The sequence below is a fragment of the Erythrolamprus reginae genome, chromosome 11, assembly GCF_031021105.1.
Source record: "Erythrolamprus reginae isolate rEryReg1 chromosome 11, rEryReg1.hap1, whole genome shotgun sequence".
NCBI lineage: Eukaryota > Metazoa > Chordata > Lepidosauria > Squamata > Dipsadidae > Erythrolamprus > Erythrolamprus reginae.
The window spans coordinates 30623446-30650090 of NC_091960.1; the positions used below are offsets into that span (position 1 = coordinate 30623446).

At 42.7% G+C, this 26645-nt stretch overlaps 2 protein-coding genes across 2 annotated transcripts in view; both read left to right on the plus strand.

Moving 5' to 3' along the window:
- Window positions 1-19001, plus strand: part of CLIC4 (chloride intracellular channel 4) — a 94817-nt gene extending 75816 nt beyond the window's left edge. The window contains exons 3-6 of the mRNA XM_070764888.1: window positions 1400-1525; window positions 8664-8770; window positions 15599-15780; window positions 17394-19001. Coding sequence (XP_070620989.1) covers window positions 1400-1525; window positions 8664-8770; window positions 15599-15780; window positions 17394-17555 — 577 coding nt within the window. The 3' untranslated portion in view covers window positions 17556-19001. The remainder of the gene's footprint in view (window positions 1-1399; window positions 1526-8663; window positions 8771-15598; window positions 15781-17393) is intronic.
- The window catches only part of NCMAP (non-compact myelin associated protein), a 610040-nt gene that overhangs the window by 155229 nt on the left and 428166 nt on the right, over window positions 1-26645 (plus strand). The gene's annotated exons all lie outside the window — the stretch shown is intronic.

Below are 26645 nucleotides of genomic sequence, written 5' to 3' on the forward strand. Positions count from 1 at the left end.
AACGTGAGAAAATATTAGTTGACTGAAAGAGTAGTAGAGGCTTGGAACAAACGTCCAGCAGACGTGGTTGGTATATCCACAGTAACTGAACTTAAACATGCCTGGGATAAACGTAGATCCATCCTAAGATAAAATACAGGAAAGAGTATAAGGTCAGACTAGATGGACCAGGAGGTCTTTTCTGCTGTCAGTCTTCTATGTTTCTATTTACATCTCAGCATAAGAAAAAGAAGGAAGACCCCAAAGAAATTTCAAGGACTCTTTCTTCATACTCTTCTCTGCTAAGAATTTCCCAAACGGGTGGGGTTCGAGAAGCCGGTTTTGGGTAATGCCTTGTAACAGCCTCTGATATAAATTTGTGAAGCCAGCCCAGTTCCAAGAGGAAGCAGATTTGAAGACAGGCAGGCAGCTACTGGGGTGGGGGATTGCTTGCTTTTCTTCCCCTGCAGAGCTACTTCTATCACTTTCCAAAGAGATTTATAGCCTACATGTCCATCCTTGCCTTATTTGGAAATATTTTTTGGAAACCAAAAGGGCTGCACCTACCTGTATTAAATTAAGAGTATATGTCGAAGCATGCTATTTTCTTTCTTTGATTTTTATCAGAGAAGGTTAGGGGTACTTCTAATTTTCCAGCATCATGGCGCCTTCTGCCGCACAAATCCCAGCGACCGGTTAGGTCCCACAGAGTTGGCCTTCTCCAGGTCCTGTCGACTAAATAATGTCATCTGGCGGGACCTTGGGGAAGAGCCTTCTCTGTGGCGGCCCCAACCCTCTGGAACCAGCTCCCCCCCAGAGATTAGAACTGCCCCCACCCTCCTTGCCTTTCGTAAACTCCTCAAAACCCACCTTTGTTGTCAGGCATGGGGGAATTGAACTATCTCCTCCGGACCTATACAATTTATGTATGGTACGTTTGTACGTATGTCTGCTTAATAATGGGGTTTTTAAAATATTTTAAATTTTAAATTAAATTATTAGATTTGTTATGAACTGTTTTATTGTGTTGTGAGCCGCCCCGAGTCCACGGAGAGGGGCGGCATACAAATCTAATAAATAAATAAATAGAAATAGAATAGAATAGAATAGAATTCTTTATTGGCCAAGTGTGACAGGACACCCAAGGAATTTGGTACAACACTTAATGATTGTCATAGTGATCAAATAACCCTGAGCTACTAATATTCCCCTTTAACAAAATGGTGATCTAGAATGGAATGGAATAGAATAGAATAGAATAGAGGAGTGGAGTAGAAATAGAAATACTGTAGAAATAGAAATAATAAGAGAAAGAAGTGAGACCAACATATAAAAAGAATAGAACAGAACAGAATACGATACAAACGATGATGTGGGGAATTCCGTGGAATTGTTTTTCATGTAACATCTCTTCTTTCAGGAAACCTGCAGACCTTCAAAACTTGGCTCCAGGGACACACCCGCCTTTCATCACCTTTAATAACGAAGTGAAAACTGACGTGAACAAGATTGAAGAGTTCCTTGAAGAAGTTCTCTGCCCACCCAAGTAGGTATCGTTGGGAGGGTTGGGCCCTAGGGGCGAAAAGCTCCCGGCTTGCTCGTGGCTGTCAATCGTCGGAGAGCCGGTCACGACAGGAGCGCAAAGCTCCTCCCACCTGCCCGCACGCCACCATTTGGGTTCTTTTACCCTCTGCGCATGCACAGAACACTTTGTGGGTAAAAGAGCCCAAATGGCTGCGCCCGGGTGGATGGGTGGAGCCTCGCGCTTCCTCCCCGACTGGCTCTTCGACGATTGACAACCACGAGCGAACCGGGAGCATTCCCCCATTCTGATTGGGTAGAAGGGAAGAGTGAGTGAGTGAGGTTCACGCTGTCATTTTCCGTCCTTCCTCTCGACGGTTCTCAAAAGTGTGGCTTAGCTCTCTGAATCCGTAGCTGTTTGCACTGTATGCTCCGGCATAGGACGTTTATTTTATTTTATTTTATTTTATTTTATTTTATTTTATTTTTATTTTTTATTTATTTATTTATTTAGTTAGTTAATTAGTTAGTTAGTTAGTTAGTCCAATACATAATACAGTAATACCTCGTCTTACGAACCTAATTGGTTCCCGGGGGAGGTTCGTAAGGCAAAAAGTTCATAAGGCGAAACATTGTTTCCCATAGGAAACAATGAAAAATGAATTAATGCGTGCAACGGGGAAAAAAAATGCAAAAAACCCCCACCGCTCGGCTGTTTCAATTGAAACAGCCGGGCGCTTCTCAGCGTTCTCCCAATGCCAAACCTGGAAGTTCAGCAAAAGTTCGGGTTCGGGTGGCCGCCGAGAAGCCCCGCCGCCCAGCTGTCACCTTTTGAATCCCGGAAGTTCGGGTTTGGCATTCGGGTTCAGGAGGACGCTGGGAAGCCCCCTGGCTGTTTCAAAAGGTGACAGCCGGGCGGCGGGGCTTCTCAGCGGCCTCCCGAACTTTTGCCGAACCTCCAGGTTCAGCGTTCGGGTGGCCGCTAAGAAGCCCCGCCGCCCAGCTGTCACCTTTTGAAACAGCCGGGGGGCTTCTCGGTGGCCTCCCGAATGCCGAACCCGGAAGTTCGGGTTTGGCGTTCGGGTTCAGGAGGATGCTGGGAAGCCCCCAGGCTGTTTCAAAAAGCAACAGCCGGGCGGCAGGGGTGGGTTCGTAAGACGGAAAACGTTCGTAAGAAGAGGCAAAAAATATCCGAACCCCGGGTTCGTATCTCGGGTTGTTCGTATGGCGAGGGGTTCGTATCATGAGGTACCACTGTACACATTGAAGAGAATAGATATGTAGTAATATAACTGAAGAAACGAATAAAAGAAAAGATATAAAAGTATAGGTGAACAAATTTGAAAGGAAGAAAAGATAAATGAGATAAGGAGAGACAATTGGACAGGGGACGGAAGGCACACCTGTGCATTTATGCACGCCCACATCTTGGTCTCTTCAGCCTTGAAAGACGGCGTTGAAGGGGTGACTTGATCGAAGTGTATAAAATCATGCAGGGGATAGAAAAGGTGGGTAGAGAAAAATTATTTTCTCTATCACACAATACTAGGACGAGGGGGCCCTCCCTAAAGCTCATAGGTAAGAAAGCGAGGACAAATCAAGGGAAATATTTCTTCACCCAGAGGGTCCTTGGTTTATGGAATTCCCTTCCAGAAGAGGTCGTGACAGCTGTCAGTCTGGAGAGCTTCAAGGCAGGATTAGACAGATTCATGGATGCCAAGTGTATCAATGGTTATCGAAACGGATGTCTATGTGGCGCCTCTTATATTGTTTGAGGCAGGCAGGATTCCCTTGGGTACCAATTGTTGGGGGTCGAGGGAAAGGGAGGGTCTTGCCTTCTCTTTCTGCTCAAGATCCCCCTGGACAATTGATGGGCCACTGGGTGACACAGAATGCTGGACTCGATGGGCTCTGGCCCGATTCAGCAGGGCTCTTCTCAGGTTATTATTATTATTATTATTATTATTATTATTATTATTATTATTATTATTATTATTTATTCGGTTCTTATGTTCTTATCTGCAACTTTCAACTTCGCATACCATTTAATTATTTCCTATTTTAAAAGTAATTAAGGATCATACTAAAGTACTAGAGAAGGAAGGACAATCAATAAAACCTATTAGGTATTTAATAAATAGTGCATAAACTTACTTCCTCCACTGCATCTCCACCCCCCATCACCCCCCGTGGGGACAGCAGCCTATTACTGTTCTGCCTGACTGGCTCAGGCAATGCGTAACAGTCCAAGGAAAAGAAATCAAACACACACGTGCTCTGCTAATCAGCAAACTTGTATTAAATAAACAAAAAAGGGTTATTCAAAACAGTTCTTAGTGTCCAAAAACAATGATAGTGCAAGGCTTACTTCAGCCGCATACAAAAACACAGGAAAAAACAAACAAAGACAACCCGGAATGAGCAAAGACGTTTCAGGAGTCCTTTTGAATCTTCGAAGCAAACAGCAAGTCCCAGAGTTTTCAACTCCCACTTGTCTGAAAAAGCTGGGTTGAAAACTCCAACGGCACGGAACAGAAACTTCAGAGCAGGAACCACAAAATAACACAGATAAACAGCCACAGTTTGCCTTGGGCCTTTGTTCCCTTTTATCCCTTTAGCCCTCATTAAGGTAACCACACCCAGCCCTCAGTATAAGAACCACACCCAGCCCAGGTGCTCCTATAATGACTTGTAATACTCCTTAAAGCGATCCCTTCTTTGCATAGCTCTTCGGCTACGCAGATCAATATATTGATCTGCAGAAGAATCCAGAGACGAAAGACTGTCTGAGGGACTGCATGCTAAATCTCCTGGGCTGTCTGCTGAATCCTGCGTCCCAGTGGCCTCATCCTCCTGGCTGTCTGCCACGTCTTCCTGGCTGTCTGCCGCATCTTCCTGGCTGTCAGCCAGGCTTTCACATTCACTTTGTGCCGTGCCTCTCCCATCTGTGGGAGCAACGGCTGGCCCAGGCTCAAACACAACAATTACTGTCCAAATCCCACTCCTGGCTGGCCCTGCCCACCCCTCTCTTCCCAGGAGTCTCCACACAGCCCCTTTTGGATGCAACAGGGGTGGGTCCTGGCTTACCTCACTGCCTGTTCACTTCCTCACGTGCCACACGGGAGCTTCGTGTGCATGCGCAGTGCTAAAAACAGTGCGCAGAAGCAAAAAGCAAGATGACGGTGCCTATGGCACTGCTGAGAGAGCCGGTTTGGGGGTCTCCCCAACATTCAATGAGTGGGGGGGGGGGAATTCCCGCTAGTCGTTCTATAGAACCAGTCTGAACTGGCAGGAACCCACCCCTGGGATGCAAATAAGTGCAAGGGCCAGCGTGGGCTGGCTGAGGAATTCTGGGAGTGGGAGTCCACAAATCATAAAGTTGCCAAGGTTGGAGATCCCTGCTCTTTATTATTATTGTTGTTGTTGTTGTTATTATTATTATTATTAATATCTATCATCTGTCTCTGTCTGTCTGTCTGTCTCTCTCTCTATCTACCGACCTACCTACCTACCTACCTACATATCGTCCGTCCGTCATAGAAACATAGAAACATAGAAGTCTGACGGCAGAAAAAGACCTCATGGTCCATCTAGTCTGCCCTTATAGTATTTTCTGTATTATATCTTAGGATGGATCTATGTTTATCCCAGGCATGTTTAAATTCAGTGACTGTGGATTTATCTACCACGTCTGCTGGAAGTTTGTTCCAAGGATCTACTACTCTTTCAGTAAAATAATATTTTCTCATGTTGCTTTTGATCTTTACCCCAACTAACTTCAGATTGTGTCCCCTTGTTCTTGTGTTCACTTTCCTATTAAAAACACTTCCCTCCTGGACCTTATTTAACCCTTTGACATATTTAAATGTTTCGATCATGTCCCCCCTTTTCCTTCTGTCCTCCAGACTATACAGATTGAGTTCATGAAGTCTTTCCTGATACGTTTTATGCTTAAGACCTTCCACCATTCTTGTAGCCCGTCTTTGGACCCGTTCAATTTTGTCAATATCTTTTTGTAGGTGAGGTCTCCAGAACTGAACACAGTATTCCAAATGGGGTCTCACCAGCGCTCTCTCCGTCCTTCCTACTTTCCTACCTTCCTACCTCTCTACCTATTTCCTATCATCTCTCTCTCTCTCTCTCTCTCACTCTCTATCTATCTATCATCTATCTACCTACCTACCTATCTATTCCTCTACCCATCTACCATCTATCTTATCTATCTATCTATCTATCTATCTATCATCTATCTACCTACCTACCTACCTACCTATGTAGACTCGGGGCGGCTCACAACAATAACAAAGACAATGTAAGAACAAATCTAATAATTTAAAAAACACTAAAAACCCCATTATTAAAAAGAAAACATACACACAAACATTGCAAAAAGGTTGCTGTAGATCAGTGATGGCAAAGCTTTTTCCCCTCGGGTGCCGAAAGAGCATGCGCGTGGGTTATTGTGCATGCGTGAATGCCCACACCCATAATTCAATGTCTCCGGAGGGCGAAAACAGCTTCCCTCACCCCCAGAGGCCCTCTGGGAGCCGGAAATGGCCTGTTTCCCCACTTCTGGTGGGCCCAGTAGGCTCATGTTTTGCCCTCCCCAGGCTCCAAAGGCTTCCCAGAGTCGGGAAGGTAAAAACGCCCTCCCCCATCCCCCCGGAGGCTCTCTGGAAGCCAAAAACACCCTCCCAGAGCCTCTGTGCAAACCAAAGGTCAGCTGGCCGGCACACACATGCACGTTGGAGCTGAGCTAGGGCAATGGCTCATGTGCCAGCAGATATGGCTCCACGTGCCACCTGTGGCACCCGTGCCATAGGTTCGCCATCACTGCTGTAGTTTCTATTCTTTATTGACATTCAAAGTCCGACAAAGACTGGAGGGGCTTCAAATGAAAAGAAAGGAGATTTAGACAATATCAGAAAGAATTTCCTGTAGGTATGAGATGTGGAACAAAGCAAGCAGAACAATGATTTTTCAGACTAGCGACACACCTGGGAGCTGCTGTTGGGTTTTATTGGGTATTTTAGGGCCTCTGGGACCCAAACGTTTGCAGAGTCAACCTTCTCTTCCTCCCCAGGTCATTTCACAATCTTACTGCCTTCCACAGTTTGAGGACATGACCAAATTTGAGCTGAGTCTGCAAAGAACAGTTAAAATTCAAGGGACCTATTGAAACAGAATTGTATTATTGTTGTTGTTGTTGTTGTTGTTGTTGTTGTTGTTGTTGTTATTATTATTATTATTATTTCAACAATACAACACAGCAAACGAGATCACTATGCTAGATTTCGTATTTCACCACCAGTCGGGCGCTTCCCAAGCACCTAGGACTGCGTGATGTAGCGGCGAATTATGTGTGCCGATCCCAGTAAAGCGGCCTTTTGCAATTGACAGATGGAGATTTTGTCACTTCTGATGGTTTTCAAATGTCTGCTGAGATCCTTTGGCACTGCGCCCAGCGTGCCAAGGACCACTGGGACCACTTTCACGGGCTTATGCCAGAGTCGTTGCAGCTCGATTTTTAGATCTTCATATTTCACTAATTTCTCTAGCTGCTTCTCTTCAATTCTGCTGTCCCCTGGGATTGCGATGTCGATGATCCATACTTTCTTTTTCTCCACAATCAGGATGTTTGGTGTATTATGTTCCAAAATTCGGTCAGTCTGAAGTCAGAAGTCCCACAGTAGTTTTCAGTTTTCCTTGCTCATTTTCAACCACTTTTTCATCATTATCATCATCATCATCATCATCACTATTATTATTATTACTATTATTATTATTACCATTATTATTACCATTATCATTATTATTATTTTATTTATGTTTCAATATACAAATCAAACTTTTTTTAACAGTACTGTACCATGTATATCATACCGTTATTTACATTTATTTCTATACATCTTTATTCCTCTGCTTTAACCAGTTATGCCACATATGCCACACTTCATAAAATTCTGTTTCTTCTTTGCCTTTCATTTCCAAAGTGACCCTGTACATCTCTGCACACTCAAGTATTTTATGTATAATCCTTTCATCGCTTGGTGTGCTCTCAAGTTTCCAGTATTGGGTGTATACAATTCTGGAATAAAATATACAACTTTATGGACTTCCTAAGTGGATACGGCATCAAAATCAAGTTTCGAATGTTGGAGTGTCACAAATCAGAATTGAAAAGAATGTGACTAATAATGAATGAATTCTGGGAGTTGATGTCCACAAGTCTTAATGTTTGGCAAAATTGGAGACCCCTGGACTAGAAGACCTCCAAAGTCCTTTCCATTTCTGTTATTCTACTCTACTCTAATCAGAATTGAAAAGAATGTGACTAATAATGAATGTTACAAGGAACAAATTAAAGAGGTACAGTGATACCTCGTCTTACAAACGTCTCGTCATACAAACTTTTCGAGATACAAACCCGGGGTTTTAGATTTTTTTGCCTCCTCTTACAAACTATTTTCACCTTACAAACCCACCGCCGCCACTGGGATGCCCCACCTCCGGAATTCCGTTGCCAGCGAAGCACCCGTTTTTGTGCTGCTGGGATTCCCGAGACTCCCCTCCATGGGAAACCCCACCTCTGGACTTCCGTGTTTTTGTGATGCGGCAGGGGAATCCCAGCAGCGCAAAAACGGGCGCTTCGCTGGCAACAGAAGTCCAGAGGTGGGGTTTCCCAGCGAGGGAAGCCTCAGTGAAATCGCAGCATCGCAAAAGCACAGAGGTCCAGAGGTGGGGTTTTGAGGACTTCGGTGTGTTTGCGATGCTGCGATTTCACTGATGCTCCCTTCACTGGGAAACCCCACCTCCGGACTTCCATTGCCAGCGAAGCGCTCGTTTTTGCGATGCTGGGATTCCTCTGCTGGGATTTCCCTGCAGCATCACAAAAACACGGAAGTCCGGAGGTGGGGTTTCCCATGGGGGGGAGCCTCAGGGAATCCTAGCAGCGCAAAAACGGGCGCTTCAGCTGGCAAAAGGGATGAATTTTGGGCTTGCACGCATTAATCACTTTTCCGTTGATTCCTATGGGAAACATCGTTTCGTCTTACAAACTTTGCACCTTAAGAACCTCATCCCGGAACCTATTAAGTTTGTAAGACAAGGTATCACTGTATAATCCTTTATCATTGCTCGTGCTGTCACATTATCTCTTCCAGGTATGTAAAGCTTTCAGCAAAACACCCAGAATCAAATACTGCTGGAATGGACATCTTCGCTAAATTTTCAGCGTTTATCAAGAATTCCAGACCTGAAGCCAATGAAGGTAGAAAATCCATGCTGGGATGGGCTTTTTAAAAAAAAATTCTGACTGTTATGTAGCATTAGAGCTGCTTGCTCCAATTAGGAGCAAGGAAGGAAGAAAACTTTTTCTCTATAAACATACAGCTAGTCCTCAACTTACAATAGCTCATTTCATGGCCGTTCGAAGTTATAACGGCACTGAGAAAAATGACATGGCCATTTTTCACCCTTACCTCTGTGGAATCATTCCCCCCTGGTCACATGATCAAAATTCAGATGCTTGGAAACTGGTTCATATTCAGGTCCTGATGCCACAGGATCACCTTTTGTGATCTCTTTTTGTGTGTGTGTAAAAGTTGTTTTTATTTTTTCTCCACTGTTTCCATATATACATCTATGTGTACAGTGATACGTCGTCTTACAAACCCCTCATCATACAAACTTTTCGAGATACAAACCCGGGGTTTAAGATTTTTTTGCCTCTTCTTCCAAACTATTTTCACCTTACAAACCCAAGCCACCGCCACTGGGATGCCCCGCCTCCGGACTTCTGTTGCCAGCGAAGCACCCGTTTTTGCGCTGCTGGGATTCCCCTGAGATTCTCCTCCATGGGAAACCCCACCTCTGGACTTCCGTGTTTTTGCGATGCTGCAGGGGAATCCCAGCAGCACAAAACCGGGGGCTTCGCTGGCAATGAAAGTCCAGAGGTGGGATTTACCAGCGAGGGGAGCCTCAGCGAAATCGCAGCATCACAAAACACGGAAGTCCGGAGGTGGGGTTTTGAGGACTTCCGTGTTTGTGTGATGCTGCAATTTCGCTGAGGCTCCCCTCGCTGGGAAACCCCACCTCCGGACTTCCGTTGCCAGCAAAGCACCCGTTTTTGCACTGCTGGGATTTCCCCTGCTGGGATTCCCCTGCAGCATTGCAAAAGCACGGAAGTCCGGAGGTGGGGTTTCCCATGGAGGGGAGCCTCAGGGGAATCCCAGCAGCGCAAAAACGGGTGGTTCGGCTGTCAAAAGGGGTGAGTTTTGGGCTTGCACGCATTAATTGCTTTCCCATTGATTCCTATGGGAAACATTGTTTCGTCTTACAAACTTTTCACCTTACAAACCTTGTCCCGGAACCTATTAAGTTCGTAAGACGAGGTATCTGTATATCTTAAAATATGTCAAAACATACATAATTATACATTTTTATCCAATCTATCCTGAATCAGTATCCTAGTTTTGCACATATTATATGCTCCTGTTTATCAGTCTGTTTTTCCTCATTTCTTTACCTTCCCCTCCTTCTATCTATATCTCCTCCTCCTTCCTTCTTTCCCCTTCTCTCCCCCTTTGTACCTTTTGCGATCTTCTGACGAGGAAAGTTAACGGGGAAGGCAGATTGACTTAACAATGGTGTTACCTGTTCTGGAGACCTCACCTACAAAAAGATATGGATAAAATTGAACGGGTCCAAAGACTGGCTACAAAAATGATGGAAGGTCGTAAGCCTAAAACTTATCAGGAAAGACTTTATGAACTTATCAGGAAAGACTTTATGAACTCAATCTGGAGGACAGAAGGGAAATGGGGGACATGATCGAAACATTTAAATATGTTAAAGGGTTAAATAAGGTTCAGGAGGGAAGTGTTTTTAATAGGAAAGAACAAGAACAAGGGGACACAATCTGAGGTTAGTTGGGGGAAAGATCAGAAGCAACATGAGAAAATATTATTTTACTAAAGGAGTAGTAGATCCTTGGAACAAACTTCCAGCAGATGTGGTTGGTAAATCCACAGTCACTGAATTTAAACATGCCTGGGATAAACATATATCCCATCCTTAGATAAAATACAGGAAATAGTATAAGGGCAGACTAGATGGACCAGGAGGTCTTTTTCTGCTGTCAGTCTTCTATGTTTCTATATTCTCTTTAATTAATTCTACTGCCTTTTACCGCTGCTGTTTACAAGTAGTTCTCAACTTACAGCAGTTCATTTAATGACCATTTGAAATTACAACAGTAATTATTACCATTTTTCACACTTATGACCGTTGTAGCCACCCCAGGGTCACGTGACTTACATTTGGAGGTTTGACCTCTGACTCATATTTTCTGTGTATGATATGACTGTATGTATGTTTTTAATATATCGGGGTTCCTTGTTTTTTAGACTTTTTTAAATGTATTATTGTTATTTTAGAGTTTATTTAGATTTGTCATTATATATTGTTTTCATCATTGCTGTGAGCCGCCCCGAGTCTACGGAGAGGGGCGGCATACAAATCTAATTAATAATAATAATAATAATAATAATAATAATAATAATTATTATTATTATTATTATTATTATTATTATTATTATTATTATTATTATCAGGGTTGCAGTATCCTAGAGTAATGTGATCCCTTTTTGTGACCGACTAATAAAGCCAAACTATAGGGTAGCCAGATTTCACTTAACAGCTGTGTTACTAATTTAACAACTGCAGCGATTCACTTAACAACCACAAGAAAAGTCACAGAATGGGGAAAAAAACCTCATTTAACAACTGTCTCACTTAGTAGCAGAAATGTTGGGCTCAATCAGTCGTAAGTCAAGGGTGCCTGTAGTCTAATTCTTCCCCTAACCCAAGAAAGTAGGGTTTTTTAAAAAAAAACAAGAGTTTCCCCCAAATGAGTGATGTTCAAATATATTAGACTTCAATACCCCTATCCCGCACCGGGCAAGCTGCATGTCACATAGAAGCACGTGATGAACCCTACTGGCCTCTGTTGCAGCTGTGTTAGGAGCAGAAAAATGAAGAATTATTTCCTCTTCTGACTCACCAGTCTGATTACTTCACCCCAAGGCCTTCCAGATGCATTGTTGGTGCAGGCCACAAAGAAAGGACCTGAAATAGGAAGGTTTCTGTTAGCAGAGAGTAAGCAGGGGGCAGAAACAAGCTAGCCTCTGCTTATTAAAGCGTGTCTCTTCTACAATGGCAACAGCAATTAAGACGGCATTTCAAGATCCTGCCTATATTTGGGTGTTGCATAACTTTACGAATAGAGTAGGGTAGAATAGAATAGAATAGAAGTCTTTATTGGCCAAGTGTGATTGGACACCCAAGGAATTTGTCTTTGGTGCAGATGCTCTCAGTGTACATAAAAAATACATTTGTCATGAATCATGACAACAATGATTGTCATAGAATAGAACAAAACAGAATAGAATTCTTTATTGGTCAAGTGTGATTGGACACCCAAGGAATTTGTCTCTGGTGCAGATGCTCTCAGTGTACATAAAAGAAAAGATACATTTGTCATGAATCATGACAACACTTAATGATTGTCATAGAATAGAATAGAATAATAAAAAATAAAAAACACAATCCAATGAATAAATTACCCAGTTCCTGCAACCGTTCTTCCTTGGTTTTAGCCTCCAGTCCCTTAATCCTCTTTGTTGCTCTTCTCTGCACTTTTTAAAAACAGAGCAACAGAGTGGGAAGTGATCTTAAAGGTCTTCTAGTGCAACCCCCCCTGCTAAAGTAGGGAACCCCATACCATTTCAGACAAACTGTCCAATCTTTTCTTAAACATCTCCAGATTTGGAATATCCACCTTTTCTGCAGAGGCAAGTTGTTGCACCGGACCAGATTATCTCCGGGACCGCCTTCTGCTGCACGAATTCCAGCGACCAGTTAGGTCCCACAGAGTGGATCTTCTCCGAGTCCCGTCAACTAAACAATGCCGCTTGGCGGGAGCCAGGGGAAGAGCCTTCTCTGTGGCGGCCCTGGCCCTCTGGAACCAACTCCCCCCAGAAATTAGAATTGCCCCCACCCTCCTTGCCTTTCCTAAGCTGCTTAAAACCCACCTCTGCCGCCAGGCATGGGGGAATTGAGATACTCTTTCCTCCTAGGCCTTTACAATTTTATGCATGGTATGTCTGTATGTATGTTTGGTTTTTTATATTAATGTGTTTTTAATTGTTTTTAGTATTGGATTATTATTGTACGCTGTCTTATTATTGCTGTTAGCCACCCCGAGTCTCCGGAGAGGGGCGGCATACAAATCCAATAAATAATAATAATAATAATAATAATAATAATAATAATAATAATAATTCTACTTACTTAAATTCGTCTCATGCTGTTTTCCGGAGTTTGAATACTTTTTTCCTGCACACGGACAAGGTCCTTTACTTAACGTCCCAGAAACCAGCACTCGTGTGTGATAAATTATTATTATTATTATTATTATTATTATTATTATTATTATTATTTATTAGATTTGTATGCCGCCCCTCTTCGAAGACTCGGGGCGGCTCGCAACAATAATAGAAACAATATAACAGTGAAACAAATCTAATATTAAAAATAAAAACATATATAAAACCCCAGCAATTAAAACCATACAACACATACATACCAAACATAAAATATAAAAGCCTGGGGGAAGATGTCTCAGTTCCCCCATGCCTGGCGATATAGGTGGCTCTTGAGTAATTTGCGAGGGTGGGGGCCATTCTAATCTCTGGGGGGAGTTGATTCCAGAGGGCCGGGGCCGCCACAGAGAAGGCTCTTCCCCTGGGGCCCGCCAAATTGATGGCAAATGCAACCTCCAGGCTTATGGAACTTCTGAATTGCCCTGAGTTCCTTTCGGTGTTGCCTCAGACGAAACAAGGCTACCGTAAGCAAAGCAGAATGCAAATAAGATGGGGAGCTCTGAAGAATCCCTCCCACTTCACCTCCGGGAAAAGGACAACATTGCCTCACATAGCCTGCAACACTAGGAGCCCTTGTGCATCAGGATTAATTGGAATCCAGCTGTTGGGATTGTTTCCTTGGTGATATTATTAGGGGGTGGTAGATTAGGATTAGGGACACAGTGGCTCAGTGGCTAAGACAGTGTTTCCCAACCTTGGCCACTTGAAGATATCTGGACTTCAACTCCCAGAATTCCCCAGACTTCGACCCGCCTTTTCCAGCCCTGTTTCCTCCCAGGAGATTCCTAGAGAGGTCCCATGGAGGCTTCGACCTGCCTTTTCCGGCCCTGTTTCCCCCCAGGAGATTCCTAGAGAGGCACCAAGGAAGCTTCTCCCCACCTATTGTGGCCCTGTTTCCTCCCAGGAGATTCCTAGAGAGGCCCAATGGAGGCTTCTCCCCGCCTTTTCCAGCCCTGTTTCCTCCCAGGAGATTCCTAGAGAGGCTCCACGGAGGCTTCTCCCCACCTTTTCCGGCCTTGTTTCCTCCCAGGAGATTCCTAGAGAGGCCCCACGGAGGCTTCTCCCCACCTTTTCCGGCCCTGTTTCCTCCCAGGAGATTCCTAGAGAGGCCCCACGGAGGCTTCTCCCCACCTTTTCCGGCCCTGTTTCCTCCCAGGAGATTCCTAGAGAGGCCCCACGGAGGCTTCTCCCCATCTTTTCCGGCCCTGTTTCCTCCCAGGAGATTCCTAGAGAGGCCCCACGGAGGCTTCTCCCCACCTTTTCCGGCCCTGTTTCCTCCCAGGAGATTCCTAGAGAGGCCCCACGGAGGCTTCTCTCTGCCTTTGCCAGTTAGAGTTTCGGAGGCTCGGGTTTGTAAGTGGAGAGGGGGGCGGCATACAAATCTAATAAATAATAATAATAATAAAATGGTTTTTGAGAAGAGGCAGAAAAATCTTGAACACCCGGTTCTTATCTAGAAAAGTTCTTAGGTAGAGGTACCACTGTATTTGAAATGAGAGAAGAGACTCCTGTTTTCCGCCCAGGTTTTTCTACAAGAGGTCAGGTTGGGTTGAACAGGAGCGCCCTCTGGTGGTGTTCTGCAGGAACCAAGCCAGAGAAGTGATGGAGATTTTGACAAAAAACAACAACCCACAAGCAAAGGGACGACAGAGCCTCTGCTTTTATGGCCTTTCTTGCCACGGTTAAGTGAATCACTGCTGTTGTTAAGCTAGTAACACAATTGTAAAGTGAATCTGGCTTCCCCATTGACTTTGGCTGACAGATGGTCACAAAAGGGGATCACATGGTCATATTGCAAGAATCTGAATTTTGGAATTATTGTTTCCTGGTTGCTTATTTGTATCCTATGACAATCATTAAGTGTTGTGCCTCCTGATTCCTGACAAATGTCTCTTGTCTTTTATGTACACTGAGAGCATATGGATGGATCTATGTTTATCCCAGGCATGTTTAAATTCAGTGACTGTGGATTTACCAACCACGTCTGCTGGAAGTTTGTTCCAAGCATCTACTACTCTTTCAGTCAAATAATATTTTCTCACGTTGCTTCTGATCTTAACCTCAGATTGTGCACCCTTGTTCTTGTGTTCACTTTCCTATTAAAAACACTTCCCTCCTGAACCTTAATTAACCCTTTAACATATTTAAATGTTTCGATCATGTCCCCCCTTTCCCTTCTGTCCTCCAGACTATACAGATTGAGTTCATGAAGTCTTTCCTGATAAGTTTTATCCTTAAGACCTTCCACCATTTTTGTAGCCCGTCTTTGGACCCCTTCAATTTTATCAATATCTTTTTGTAGGTGAGGTCTCCAGAACTGGACACAGTATTCCAAATGGGGTCTCACCAGCGCTCTATTCAGCGGGATCACAATCTCCCTCTTCCTGCTTGTTATACCTCTAGCTATGCAGCCAAGCATTCTACTTGCTTTCCCTACCGCCTGACAGCGGCATACAAATCCAATAAATAAATAAATAAATAAATTTTGAGACCTTCTTCCCAGGAGGCGGCTACTCCATCCATTGGCTACCTTGTTAAGCTGGGGAATTCTGAGAGTTGAAGTCCATATATCTTATAGCTGCCGATGTCGGAGGGATGCTCTAAAATTCTCCCCTCTTGTTTCCCCCTTCCCCTGTTGCCTTTTCCCCCTGCAGCCTTAGAGAGGGGTCTTTTGAAAACTCTGCAGAAGCTGGACGAGTACTTAATGAGTCCCCTCCCTGACGAGATTGACGAGAACAGCATGGAAGACATCCCTGCCTCTACGCGCAAATTTCTGGATGGGAATGAGATGACGCTAGCCGACTGCAACTTGTTACCCAAGCTGCATATCATCAAAGTAAGGTGGAATTTGACATGGGAACAGGAACAAACCTACGTGCAGATTTCACACTAGGCCAGGGGTCAGCAACCTGCGGCTCGGGAGCTGGATGTGGCTCTTTCATTCCTCTGCTGCAGCTCCCGGTCACCAGTCGGCTCCACAATTGATAGGGCTGTTGGTTAGGACCATTATCAGGTTCCTACTGGAATGGGGGGGGGGGGGAGTGGGAGAACCCTGCACCAGTAGCGGAAATGGAGCTGCGCGGTCAGCTCTGCGTGACCGGCGGACACACATGCGTAGCAGAGCAAGATTTGGCTTCTGCGCATGCGCAGGAAACAAAATCTCATGGGAGAACATGCACGGGCGCAAGATTTTGGTGATTTTTGGTGATTAGATTGATTGTATGGTTCTTAATATATTATTGTTACTATATTATTGATTTTATTATGTATTTTGGACTGTATTTTAGTACTATTGTATTTATCTCATTTGTTAGCCACTCTGAGTCCGCTTTGGAATGAGTGGCATATAAATACAATCAATCAATCAATCAATCAATTTTTGTTCCCACCAAAATTGCTGAAGTCTTGTGCGCCCATGCGTCTTCTCACCAGATTTGCCTGCTGCTCATGCGCAGAAGCCAAATCTCGCTCTGACTCATGCACTCACATGCCTGCCGGATGCATGCACGCACCTGCTAGTCACCCGGAGCTGCGCGCGCATCTGCACCAGTAGCGGCAGTAAGTTGGAGCCCCCGCCTGGTTAGGACAGGTATTGGGAAAAGGACACCGCACTAGGAGAAGACTCTATGGTGGCGGAACCGGACTTCCGGTTGGCTCCAGAATTGAACGGTGGGGGGGCTTCCTATTAGGATCTTTGTGGCTCTTTCGGTGTTTAAGGTTGCCGACCTTTGCGCTAGAGTAAATGTCTATGGAGATTCTCAATCATCCAAGTCATGGTTGAGACAAAAGGCCGCTGGGCTTTCTCGGTTTTTTTCCCTTCTCATCCCAGAAGCCTCTTTAGTTCCAAAATGAAGAAGCTTTTTTGATGGGAGAGATAAAAGTTTTCAAGGAAAATAACCAAGGAAGTCCAGTTTTGAAAAAAGGGATTTTGTGCTAGTGTAGTAGTTCTCAACTTGGGGGTCGGGATAATGATAATGATAATAATAACTTTTAATGGTCAGAAGGAGGGCATGTCCTAGTTGCCCCATGCCTGGCGACATAGATGGGTCTTAAGGCTCTTGCGGAAGGCGAGAGGGGTGGGGGCAGTTCGAATCTCTGGAGGGAGTTGATTCCAGAGGGCTGGGGCCGCCACAGAGAAGGCTCTTCCCCTAGGCCCCGCCAGACGACATTGTCTGGTCGACGGGACCTGGAGAAGGCCGACTCTGTGAGACCTGAGGAGGCCGCTAGGATTTATGGGGCAGAAGGCGGTCCCATAAGTAATCTGGTCCGATGCCATGAAGTTGTGAAGCCCACCATTTCTGACCTCCAGAGGGGTGGGGGAAGCTGTTTTCGTCCTTCCCAGGCACGATAGCGTGCGCCCACACTCTTTCAGCACCCGAGGGGAAAAAAGGTTTTCCATCACTGCCCTATTGAAACCCAGTTTTTTATTTTTTATTATTTTTCTCCTAGATTGTGGCCAAAAAGTATCGCAACTTTGATATTCCCAAGTCTCTGACGGGCATCTGGAGATACCTGAAGAACGCCTACAGCCGCGATGAATTCACCAACACTTGTCCTGGAGACAAAGAGATTGAAATCGCCTACAGCGATGTAGCTAAAAGACTCGCCTAAAAAAAAAAAACCCCAGCGTTGCAAGTGTTTAAGCAAAAGCTTTTTTTTTTTTTAACAGACTGCTCTTATATATATATATATTTGCCTTTTAAGATAGCCATTTCCTTTGCATGTCTCTTGCAGTTAATTCAAGTGCTAACACTGGGCAGACCAGGAAATTGTCGTGCGTCTTTCTCCCTTTAGTGACATGCAAACTTATTGGGTTTTGCTTCCTGTAAAAGGAACAAATGCAGCCATTAAGGAGGCAGTGAAGCCATTGTGGAATCTCCCCCTCTGCCCAAATTTGAGTGGTCCATGGTTCTCCATCCTAGTATGCAGGTTCTGGATTCGGGTTAGTCCCAGAGCCGGTTCCTATTGACATAAAAACCTCCAGGCTTTACGTTGCCAAGGTTGGAAACCCCTGAACCAAACAACCTGCGCAGTTCCCTCGCTGTAATTCTTCCTGTGGAGCAAGCCAAGTGCCTTTTCCGCCCTTTTATTAAGGTCTTACATTGGGATTAATCTGTCTCCTACCTCTATACTTTTCCCCCCCATAAATGTTATTAAGCATCACTATAAGATAGTGTTTCCCAACCTTGGCAACTTGAAGATATTTGGACTTCAACTCCCAGAATTCCCCAGCCAGCGAATGCTGGCTGGGGAATTCTGGGAGTTGAAGTCCAGGTATCTTCAAGTTGCCAAGGTTGGGAAACACTGCTATAAGATATAAAATACAGGAAAAACAAAAGTTACAAAAATAAGAGAAAGGAAGACAGTTGCTCCTTATCTCTTTACCTGATTATTTTTCATGCTGCAATCATGATATATTAAAAGGTCAGTTGTTTTTCCCCACTTATTAACAGCATCAAGGAACAATGCTGTAATTCAATTTCAAAGGCCCAATAAATTTGATTTTCCTCCCTTTAAAAGGCCAGGGCTTGAGGCACAGAATGACTTTTCTGTTTGCTTCAAATGCTACGAATAACAAGCTTCCAAATGGTCTTGCTTATGTGGGATTTGGTGTCGTTGGGTTTTTTAAATGGTAATTTTTGCATCAATGTGTAAAGCTTTTACCTTGAAATGCAAATTATCTTATTGTTTTAAGCTTTTTGCTGACCAATTTGCAGAGCACAAGCCTCACTGAATTTATTAGGATTTACCTTTGAGGATATTTCATAGGAAATTTAGGAAAGCATGTTAAATTATTTTGTATAATTTGGGCACGTAGAAGAGAAACAGCAATTGTTGGGCAAGGTGTTTGCCAATAAGAGATTTTAAAAAAAAGATTCCCCCCCCCCCAGGCATCAAATCTTATCGAGCATTTTTTTATATTAATGAAAATATTTTATCACAAATATCTTCATATGCATTATTTGTTTTCTATATGGCTGGGTCTCCTGACACCTTCTAAAACGTCCAGTATTGCCAAAACCTGGGGTTAATAAGCTCACAAACACATCCACACATACACCCAAAATAATTGTACAGTGCGGTAGAAATCCTACAGGAAAAGAATTACCATTTTTAAAACTTCCACTTAAATTTCAGAGACACTGCCAGGAAAAACTTAATAAATAAGATAGTTGTTTTTATCAAATAGTAATTATACATATTAAGGTAAAATTTTCCGCTTAGAGCTTCTTCTGGAGTGTATAATCTGTGGACATGTTCCAACCATAGTCAGCCATCATATGTACATTCCATCTACCTTAATACCGTGCCTCAATGACCTTCAAATTATTATTATTATTATTATTTATTAGATTTGTATGCCGCCCTTCTCCGAAGAATCTTGGTGGAATCACTCACTGTGGTCATCACTGACCGCACCAAGATTTTACAGAAGTTAGCAAGAGGGCTATGTAAAAAATGCAATTTGATGCTCCTGTTGCAACCTAATAACCTCATACTGTAATTCTCATAAGGTGCAGAGAAAATACTTGATGTGGTAGAAGAAAACTAACTACAGTTTTGAGACCAGCATGCCTAATTAACTATAAAAAAGCTGAAAAATCAAACTCAGCAGAAATTGTGTTAAATTGTTCCCCAGTGTAATAGACCAGTGTTTCCCAACCTTGGCCACTTGAGGATATCTGGACTTCAACTCCCAGAATTCCCCAGCTGGCATTTGCTGGCTGGGGAATTCTGGGAGTTGAAGTCCAAATATCTTGGGAAACACTGTAATAGCCAACTTGTTTAGTTTTTCAGATAAGCAGCCTTCTCTGAGATAAAGTGGGTGGACCAAGGCTTGGCTTGGCTGCTTACTCCAAGTGATGTTGTAATGAATTTATTAAAAATTGTTTTATGTGAGTTGTGGCAAGAGTTCGTCATGAAAACTCTAGTCCTGGAATTCAGAGAATTGTCGTTAATTCTGGAATACAGGTAGACCTCAACTTATGACCACAACCAAGCCCAAAGTTTCTGTTGTTAAGTGAGACATTTGTGGGGGTTTTGCCTCCATCCTCGCCACCGTTGTTAAGCGAATCATTGCAATTGATAAGTTAGTAACCCGGTGAACAAACATGGACTTTGCTTGTTGGAAGGTCATGAAAGGTGGATCACATGATCTCGCGACACAGCAACGATCCTAAATACAAACCATTTGTCAAAGCATCTGAATTTTGACCACAGCATCATGGGGGTGTTCATAGATGTAGCCGATGAGGCGCAAAGCTTTGGAGAATCTCCATTATTCAATCCTGCGTGCTTCCAACTCATGAAGATACAGTTTATCCAGATTTCAGATCTAGGGGTTTGCAGCAAAGATTAGTGTACAAGGAAAGTAGGGCGCCATCACTGTGCCCCCCATTTTTCTCGAAGGTGAACTACATATGTCAAGAGTTAGCAATTAGTAGTGCCAAATTTCACAATGTTTTGTTGTTCCTGCCTAAAGTTTTATGGGATGTTGAGCAATTCACCTTAAGACTTTACAGGATTTTGAGCAAGAAGGCCAAACTTTTAAGCCCTTTTTAGGAGGTATTCCCCCTCCATTATCTTCACAACAGAATTGTATATGGAACCCTCACCTAAAACTCTCCCTGAGCTATTAGCTGGGAATGGTTTGTCTTTGAACACCACAGCAATATTTTGCCAGCTGACCAAGTATTGCTGATACACTCAAAGGTCACTCCAGTTGCGGCAAAAACTTTCAACATGCACAACGCTGTGGTTTCCAAGAAAAATGTGGTTTTGTCAGCTCAGCAAATAAAGTTTTATATAACAGGGACGTGTTGAATTTCCTTGCCAAAGTTGTGAAGCCCTTGCAATATTTTATTTTTTAAAAAGATTTAGAGAGAAACCACTATGTACTCCAAAACACATCCCTCGACCTCACCGCTTCCACGAGAGCTTAAATCGGAATGGAATGTGTTTCATTTATATCTGTTTCTGGTTATGTGGTCGACATTGATAAAAAATAAATTGGTTGTTTACATGGGAAGAAATAGGGAATATTGCAAATGGGTCACCCAAGGAATTGAGCTGTTGCTGTGCCTTTTTAAAAATTAATCTTTTATGCCTTGATGCTACCTGTATACAGTTATATATGTACTGGGGGCCATGTAAAAGTTAAAATTAGCTTTGTACACAGATTCTGCCTTTCTTTTAAAATCCGACTTCAATATATATATGACGGTCTTGGTATATTCGGGTTTCTTCCCGTGTAGGATGTTGGCTATTTTAATTTATTTTAATAGCCAACATCCTAAGAAACCCGAAAGACAATATCCAGCTAGAAAACCAGGGAGTTTATCAAATACCGTGTAAAATCTGCCCAGCCACATATATTGGACAAACTAACAGGAGAGTAAATGCACGTGTTGCAGAACATAAGAATGCATTAAAGAAAAAAGAAAAAACCTCCTCCCTTTTCCAACACTTCAAAACTACAGGACATGAAATTGATTTTGACAGTACTAAATTAATTTCCAAAACAGAACACTACAGCAAAAGAATAATCATGGAAGCCATCGAGATAGAAAAACATCCCCAAAATATGAACAAGCGGAATGATACCTCCCGCCTACCAGACATCTGGAAACCAGCCCTCAAACGTAACCCAGCCATAAAAACTGAAACCAGACTCAGAACAAGTAGCCTGCAAGCTCCAACTACTCTGGATATCACGCCTAATCAACAACCATTAACTAATCAGCATACCTCAGCTACATCAACAACCCCAGGTGTTACCCCACTGACTCACCAGGAAGTTTCTACACAGCAGGCAATTGCTGAGCCATCAAACCACACCCAGCCACCAGTATTTATAGAAGGAAGGCAGCTCAGGTCTCGCTGTGTTCGCCCTAGAACAAGGACAGAAACACCAGCCTGAAGATGACGAGTGAGACCTCGTCGAAACGTCGCCAGAAATTTCCAAATCCTACACGGGAAGAAACCCGAATATACCAAGACCGTCATACCTGTACCCATGAAAATCTACGAACACACACACACACACACACACACACACACACATATATTGTTTACAGCACTAAATCAAATGTTAATGCTGAACACTAATACCTTGTTTCTTTCAACTGTGACTAAAGGAAGATTAATTTCTTATGAAGCCTGTTTCCTAGTTAAAATTTCCTATCTTCTGACTATAATCAGAAAATATTATTATCCAATAACATTTTAAACTTCATAGAGTGGGCAAGATATTTCTTCAGCTTTTGAGAGATACCTGGCAATCCGTATGACATATTGTTAGATGCTTCTTTTCACTTTTCTGGATTATCTTTTAGAGATATATACTGGCAAACTGCTGGCAGCTATTGTTTTAAAAAAATAAAATATATTTTTCACTTAATGATGCTCTTGGCTGTTTTCTTGAGAGATGCTTGGATTGGTGGGAAGGAATATGGTTTCCAACACGTATGTTTGTGTATGTACGATAACTGATCATCACTTGCAAAACATAGGGATTTTCCTGATATTGGTTGGCTTTAAAATGATTATTTATCTGCCTGCAGGGCCAGCTTGTCCCAATTTAATTGAGAAGGAAATAATCTTGATTCTGTTGTGGTGAGCTCTGGCCCAGCTCCTGCCCCAAGGGCTGTGGATGTGGGGGAGACATCCACATGCCGCAGGCCTGTTTTGCCCCCGGTGGAATCTGCTGATGAAGGCTCCTCTGACCAAGAAGACATGAGTGACAGGGAGGAGGAGAGTGTGGCAGACAGCTCAGAAGGAGATCAATTATCTAGCTCCTCCTTGGATTCAGAACAAGAGTTAATGATACAGCCACACATGCGGAGAGCGATGCATAGGCTACAACAACTGAGAGATTATTATCAAAGAAAATGAGGCTACCTGTGGTTGGGTGGGGCTGTGGTCATTAGTGAGGCTGCTATAAAGAGCAGCCTGTGGGTTTGGCCATTGTGAAGGATTATCTGATCATTGTGTTTCGTGACTGCTTTACTGACTTTGACCTTTTGTGTGCTGATTTTTCCCCACTTGGAAACTAAACCAGAGCAAAGTGTGTTTCACTTTGTGAAAGAAGAAGGACTGTGAATTGCCTCACAGCTGCAAGCTAAGTATCACAGAACTGATAAGGGACTTGTACAAATTACCAGTTTGGTTGGAGACGAGTGTTCTTTGCTATACCAAAAGAGGGCTCGGTTTATGTGAATTTTCATTATAAAGAACATTGTTTTGAATTTTCAAACGTGTGTGTGTGTCTGAACTTTGTACCTGTGAATTTTCGGGAGGAGTCTACCAGAGAGCCCGACAGAACAGATTCCTCAATGTCTGTGGAATAATTAACACTTATGAGAACTAGTTGGAAGAATGTAGACCATTCGACATGTCTTTGGTGCAGATGCTCTCAGGGTATATAAAAGAAAAGACACATTTGTCAAGAATCATGAGTTGCAACACTTAGTGACTGGCATAGGGGTCAAGTAAGCAACGAGGAAGCAATAAAAATCTTAAGGATACAAGCAACAAATTACAGTCATTAAGTGGGAGGAAATGAGTTGAGAAAAAACTAGTAGTAATAGTAGTGCAGACTTAGGAAATAGTTTGACAGTGTTGAGGGAATTATTTGTTTAGCAGAGTGATGGCGTTAAATACCGTATATATTCGAGTATAAGTCGAGATTTTCTGCACAAAAAATGTGCCTCGACTTATACTAAAGTCACTGACTTTCACTGACCTGAAAACGGCCCTACAGCATTTTCCAAAGCTCCACAGTTCCGATGTGAAAGGCAGGAAGGAAAGAAACCTCATGGCTGGCAACACATGGGTTTTTTTCCTTCTTCATGGCAATACCCCTCAGCTACCTGATTAGCAGCAGGCTGAGCCAATCACAGATCCTCCTCTATACAGAAAGGAGGCACTGAGAGAGCTATCTGATTGGCAGCAGGCTGTACCAATCACAGCTCCTCCTCTACAGGAAGCACTGGGGGAAGGGGCGGGAGGGTTGAAGAGTCTTTCAGAAGGAAGGAACCATGGCTTCCTCTTCTGATCAAGCCAACAACAATATTTTACAAGTAAATAAAATGTACAAGTAAAATGTAAGTTACCCATTTAAATTTGATTAACAGGATTTGTTATTTTGTAAGAAATGGTTGCTTCAAGTGGGGATAATTCTGTGTAATTAAAGTTTTTCTTCCAACTATACTTATACCCAAGAGGATTGCTAATGCTGACTTGTTTAAAACAATACAAAGGTTAGGATAATATTATTAATAGTATGAATTTTGTCATTAATCATTTGTTCTACATAATTAATATGAATAGATTTACCTTTTTTAAGAGTATGTTTTCTCCTTATGCAAGATAAATATCATGTAGAAGAAAGAAAGAATTAATGATTGAGTAACCCCCTATTGTTATTTACTGATCTATTGAGATAGTAATGATTTTAACTTATGAAAGATGTTTTAGATGGAAAATCTGAATATTTATTATATGGAAGTTTGATTTAAACAATTGTTTTGAAAGAATATATGAAATCCCAATTACTGTATTAAGAAAATTATAATGATATTGTAATGAAGATTAAGATAACAGGTTTTAAGATTAAGATAACATTCCTAAAGATATTTTAAGAGGGTTTTGGAATTTAGAAAAAGAAAGATTTTGGAAGGGGAGGAAGAAAGATGCAAGAAATAAAAAACATTTTGGAAGGAAAAAAGTTACATAATAATAATAACAACAGGGTTGGAAGGGACCTTGGAGGCCTTCTAGTCCAACCCCTTGCCTAGGCAGGAAACCCTACACTACTCCAGACAAATGGGTATCCAACATCTTCTTAGAAACTTCCAGTGTTGGAGCATTCACAACTTTCGGTGGCAGGCTGTTCCACAGATTCATTGTTCCAACTGTCAGGAATTTTCTCCTTAGTTCTAAGTTGCTTCTCTCCTTGTTTAGTTTCCACCCATTGCTTCTTGTTCTGCTCTCAGGTGCTTTGGAGAATAGGTTGACTCTTTGTGGCAAATCCTGAGATATTGGAAGAATGCTATCATGTCTCCCCTGGTCCTTTTTTTCCATTAAACTAGATGTAACCAGTTCTTGCAACCGTTCTTCATATGTTTTTTTTTTATTCTTCTACAAAAACAATTTTAAGAAGCTACAATAGAAGAATATTCCATTTTTATAAGTTACCAGTAGCCACTGTATTTTCCACCCTGGGCTTATATTCGAGTCAATAAGTTTTCCCAGTTTTTGTGGCAAAAGTAGGTGTCTCGGCTTATACTCGGGCCGACTTATACTCAAGTATATACGGTAGATGTTAAAGCTTTTGTCTTGTGGATATATATCACTGCCTCCCTTAACATGGACGTTATAACTGTGAAGTGGGCACAGTTCACTGCTAAAACCACCTTTGTTAAATCCTAGGCATCACTTTATGTTTTTTTAGTACAATATTTCAGTTATCTATTTTGTATATTTCTGGCTTGTGCGTTATTTGTGATACGGTAATCTGAGCTGATCTAGGTCGATGCTACCAGGGCCTATATAAAACCATATGCATAAGTTAAATAAGGCACAAGTCCATCCTGTTTTTAGCTGGCACAACAATCTCTACTGATCACATCAGCTTAACATTTCCCAACCCGGGAAATTTCCCAAATGTGTAGACTTCCAACTCCCAGAATTCTTAGCAATGGCCTTGCTGGTGGTGATGTTTAAGCCCAAACCCTAGGAAGGTACCAAGGATCGGAAAGGCTGGTATAGTTAAGATTAAGCTAGATTTAATAGTGGTCTAACTTAGCCAAAGAAGTTGAAAAGGTGCAAAAAACAGAAACAAGAACGATCAAGGAAATGGAGCCTCTCCCTTAATTTAATAATAATAAATAAAAACCAGGTTGCAATGCCTGGGTCTCTTCAGCCTTGAAAGACGGCGTTTAAGGGGTGACTTGATCGAAGTGTATAAAATCATGCATGGGATAGAAAAGGTGGATAGAGAAAAATTCTTTCCTCTATCACACAAACTTAGAAACATAGACTGACGGCAGAAAAAGACCTCATGATCCATCTAGTCTGCCCTTATACTATTTCCTGTATTTTTATCTTAGGATGGATATATGTTTATCCCAGGCATATTTAAATTCAGTTACTGTGGATTTACCAACAATGTCTGCTGGAAGTTTGTTCCAAGGATCTACTACTCTTTCAGTAAAATAATATTTTCTCATGTTGCTTTTGATCTTTCCCCCAACTAACTTCAGATTGTGTCCCCTTGTTCTTGTGTTCACTTTCCTATTAAAAAACACTTCCCTCTTGAACCTTATTTAACCCTTTGACATATTTAAATGTTTCGATCATGTCCCCCCTTTTCCTTCTGTCCTCCAGACTATACAGATTGAGTTCACATTACTAGGACGAGGGGCCACTCCCTAAAGCTCATAGGTAAGAAAGCGAGGACAAATAAAGGGAAATATTTCTTCACCCAGAGGGTCCTTGGTTTATGGAATTCCCTTCCAGAAGAGGCCGTGACAGCTGTCAGCCTGGATAGTTTCAAGGCAGGATAAGACAGATTCATGGATGCCAAGTGTATCAGTGGTTATTGAAATGGATGTCCATGTGCCGCCTCTATGTTGGTTGAGGCAGGCAGGATTTCCTTGAGTACCATTTGTTGGGGGTCAAGGGAAAGGGAGGGTCTTG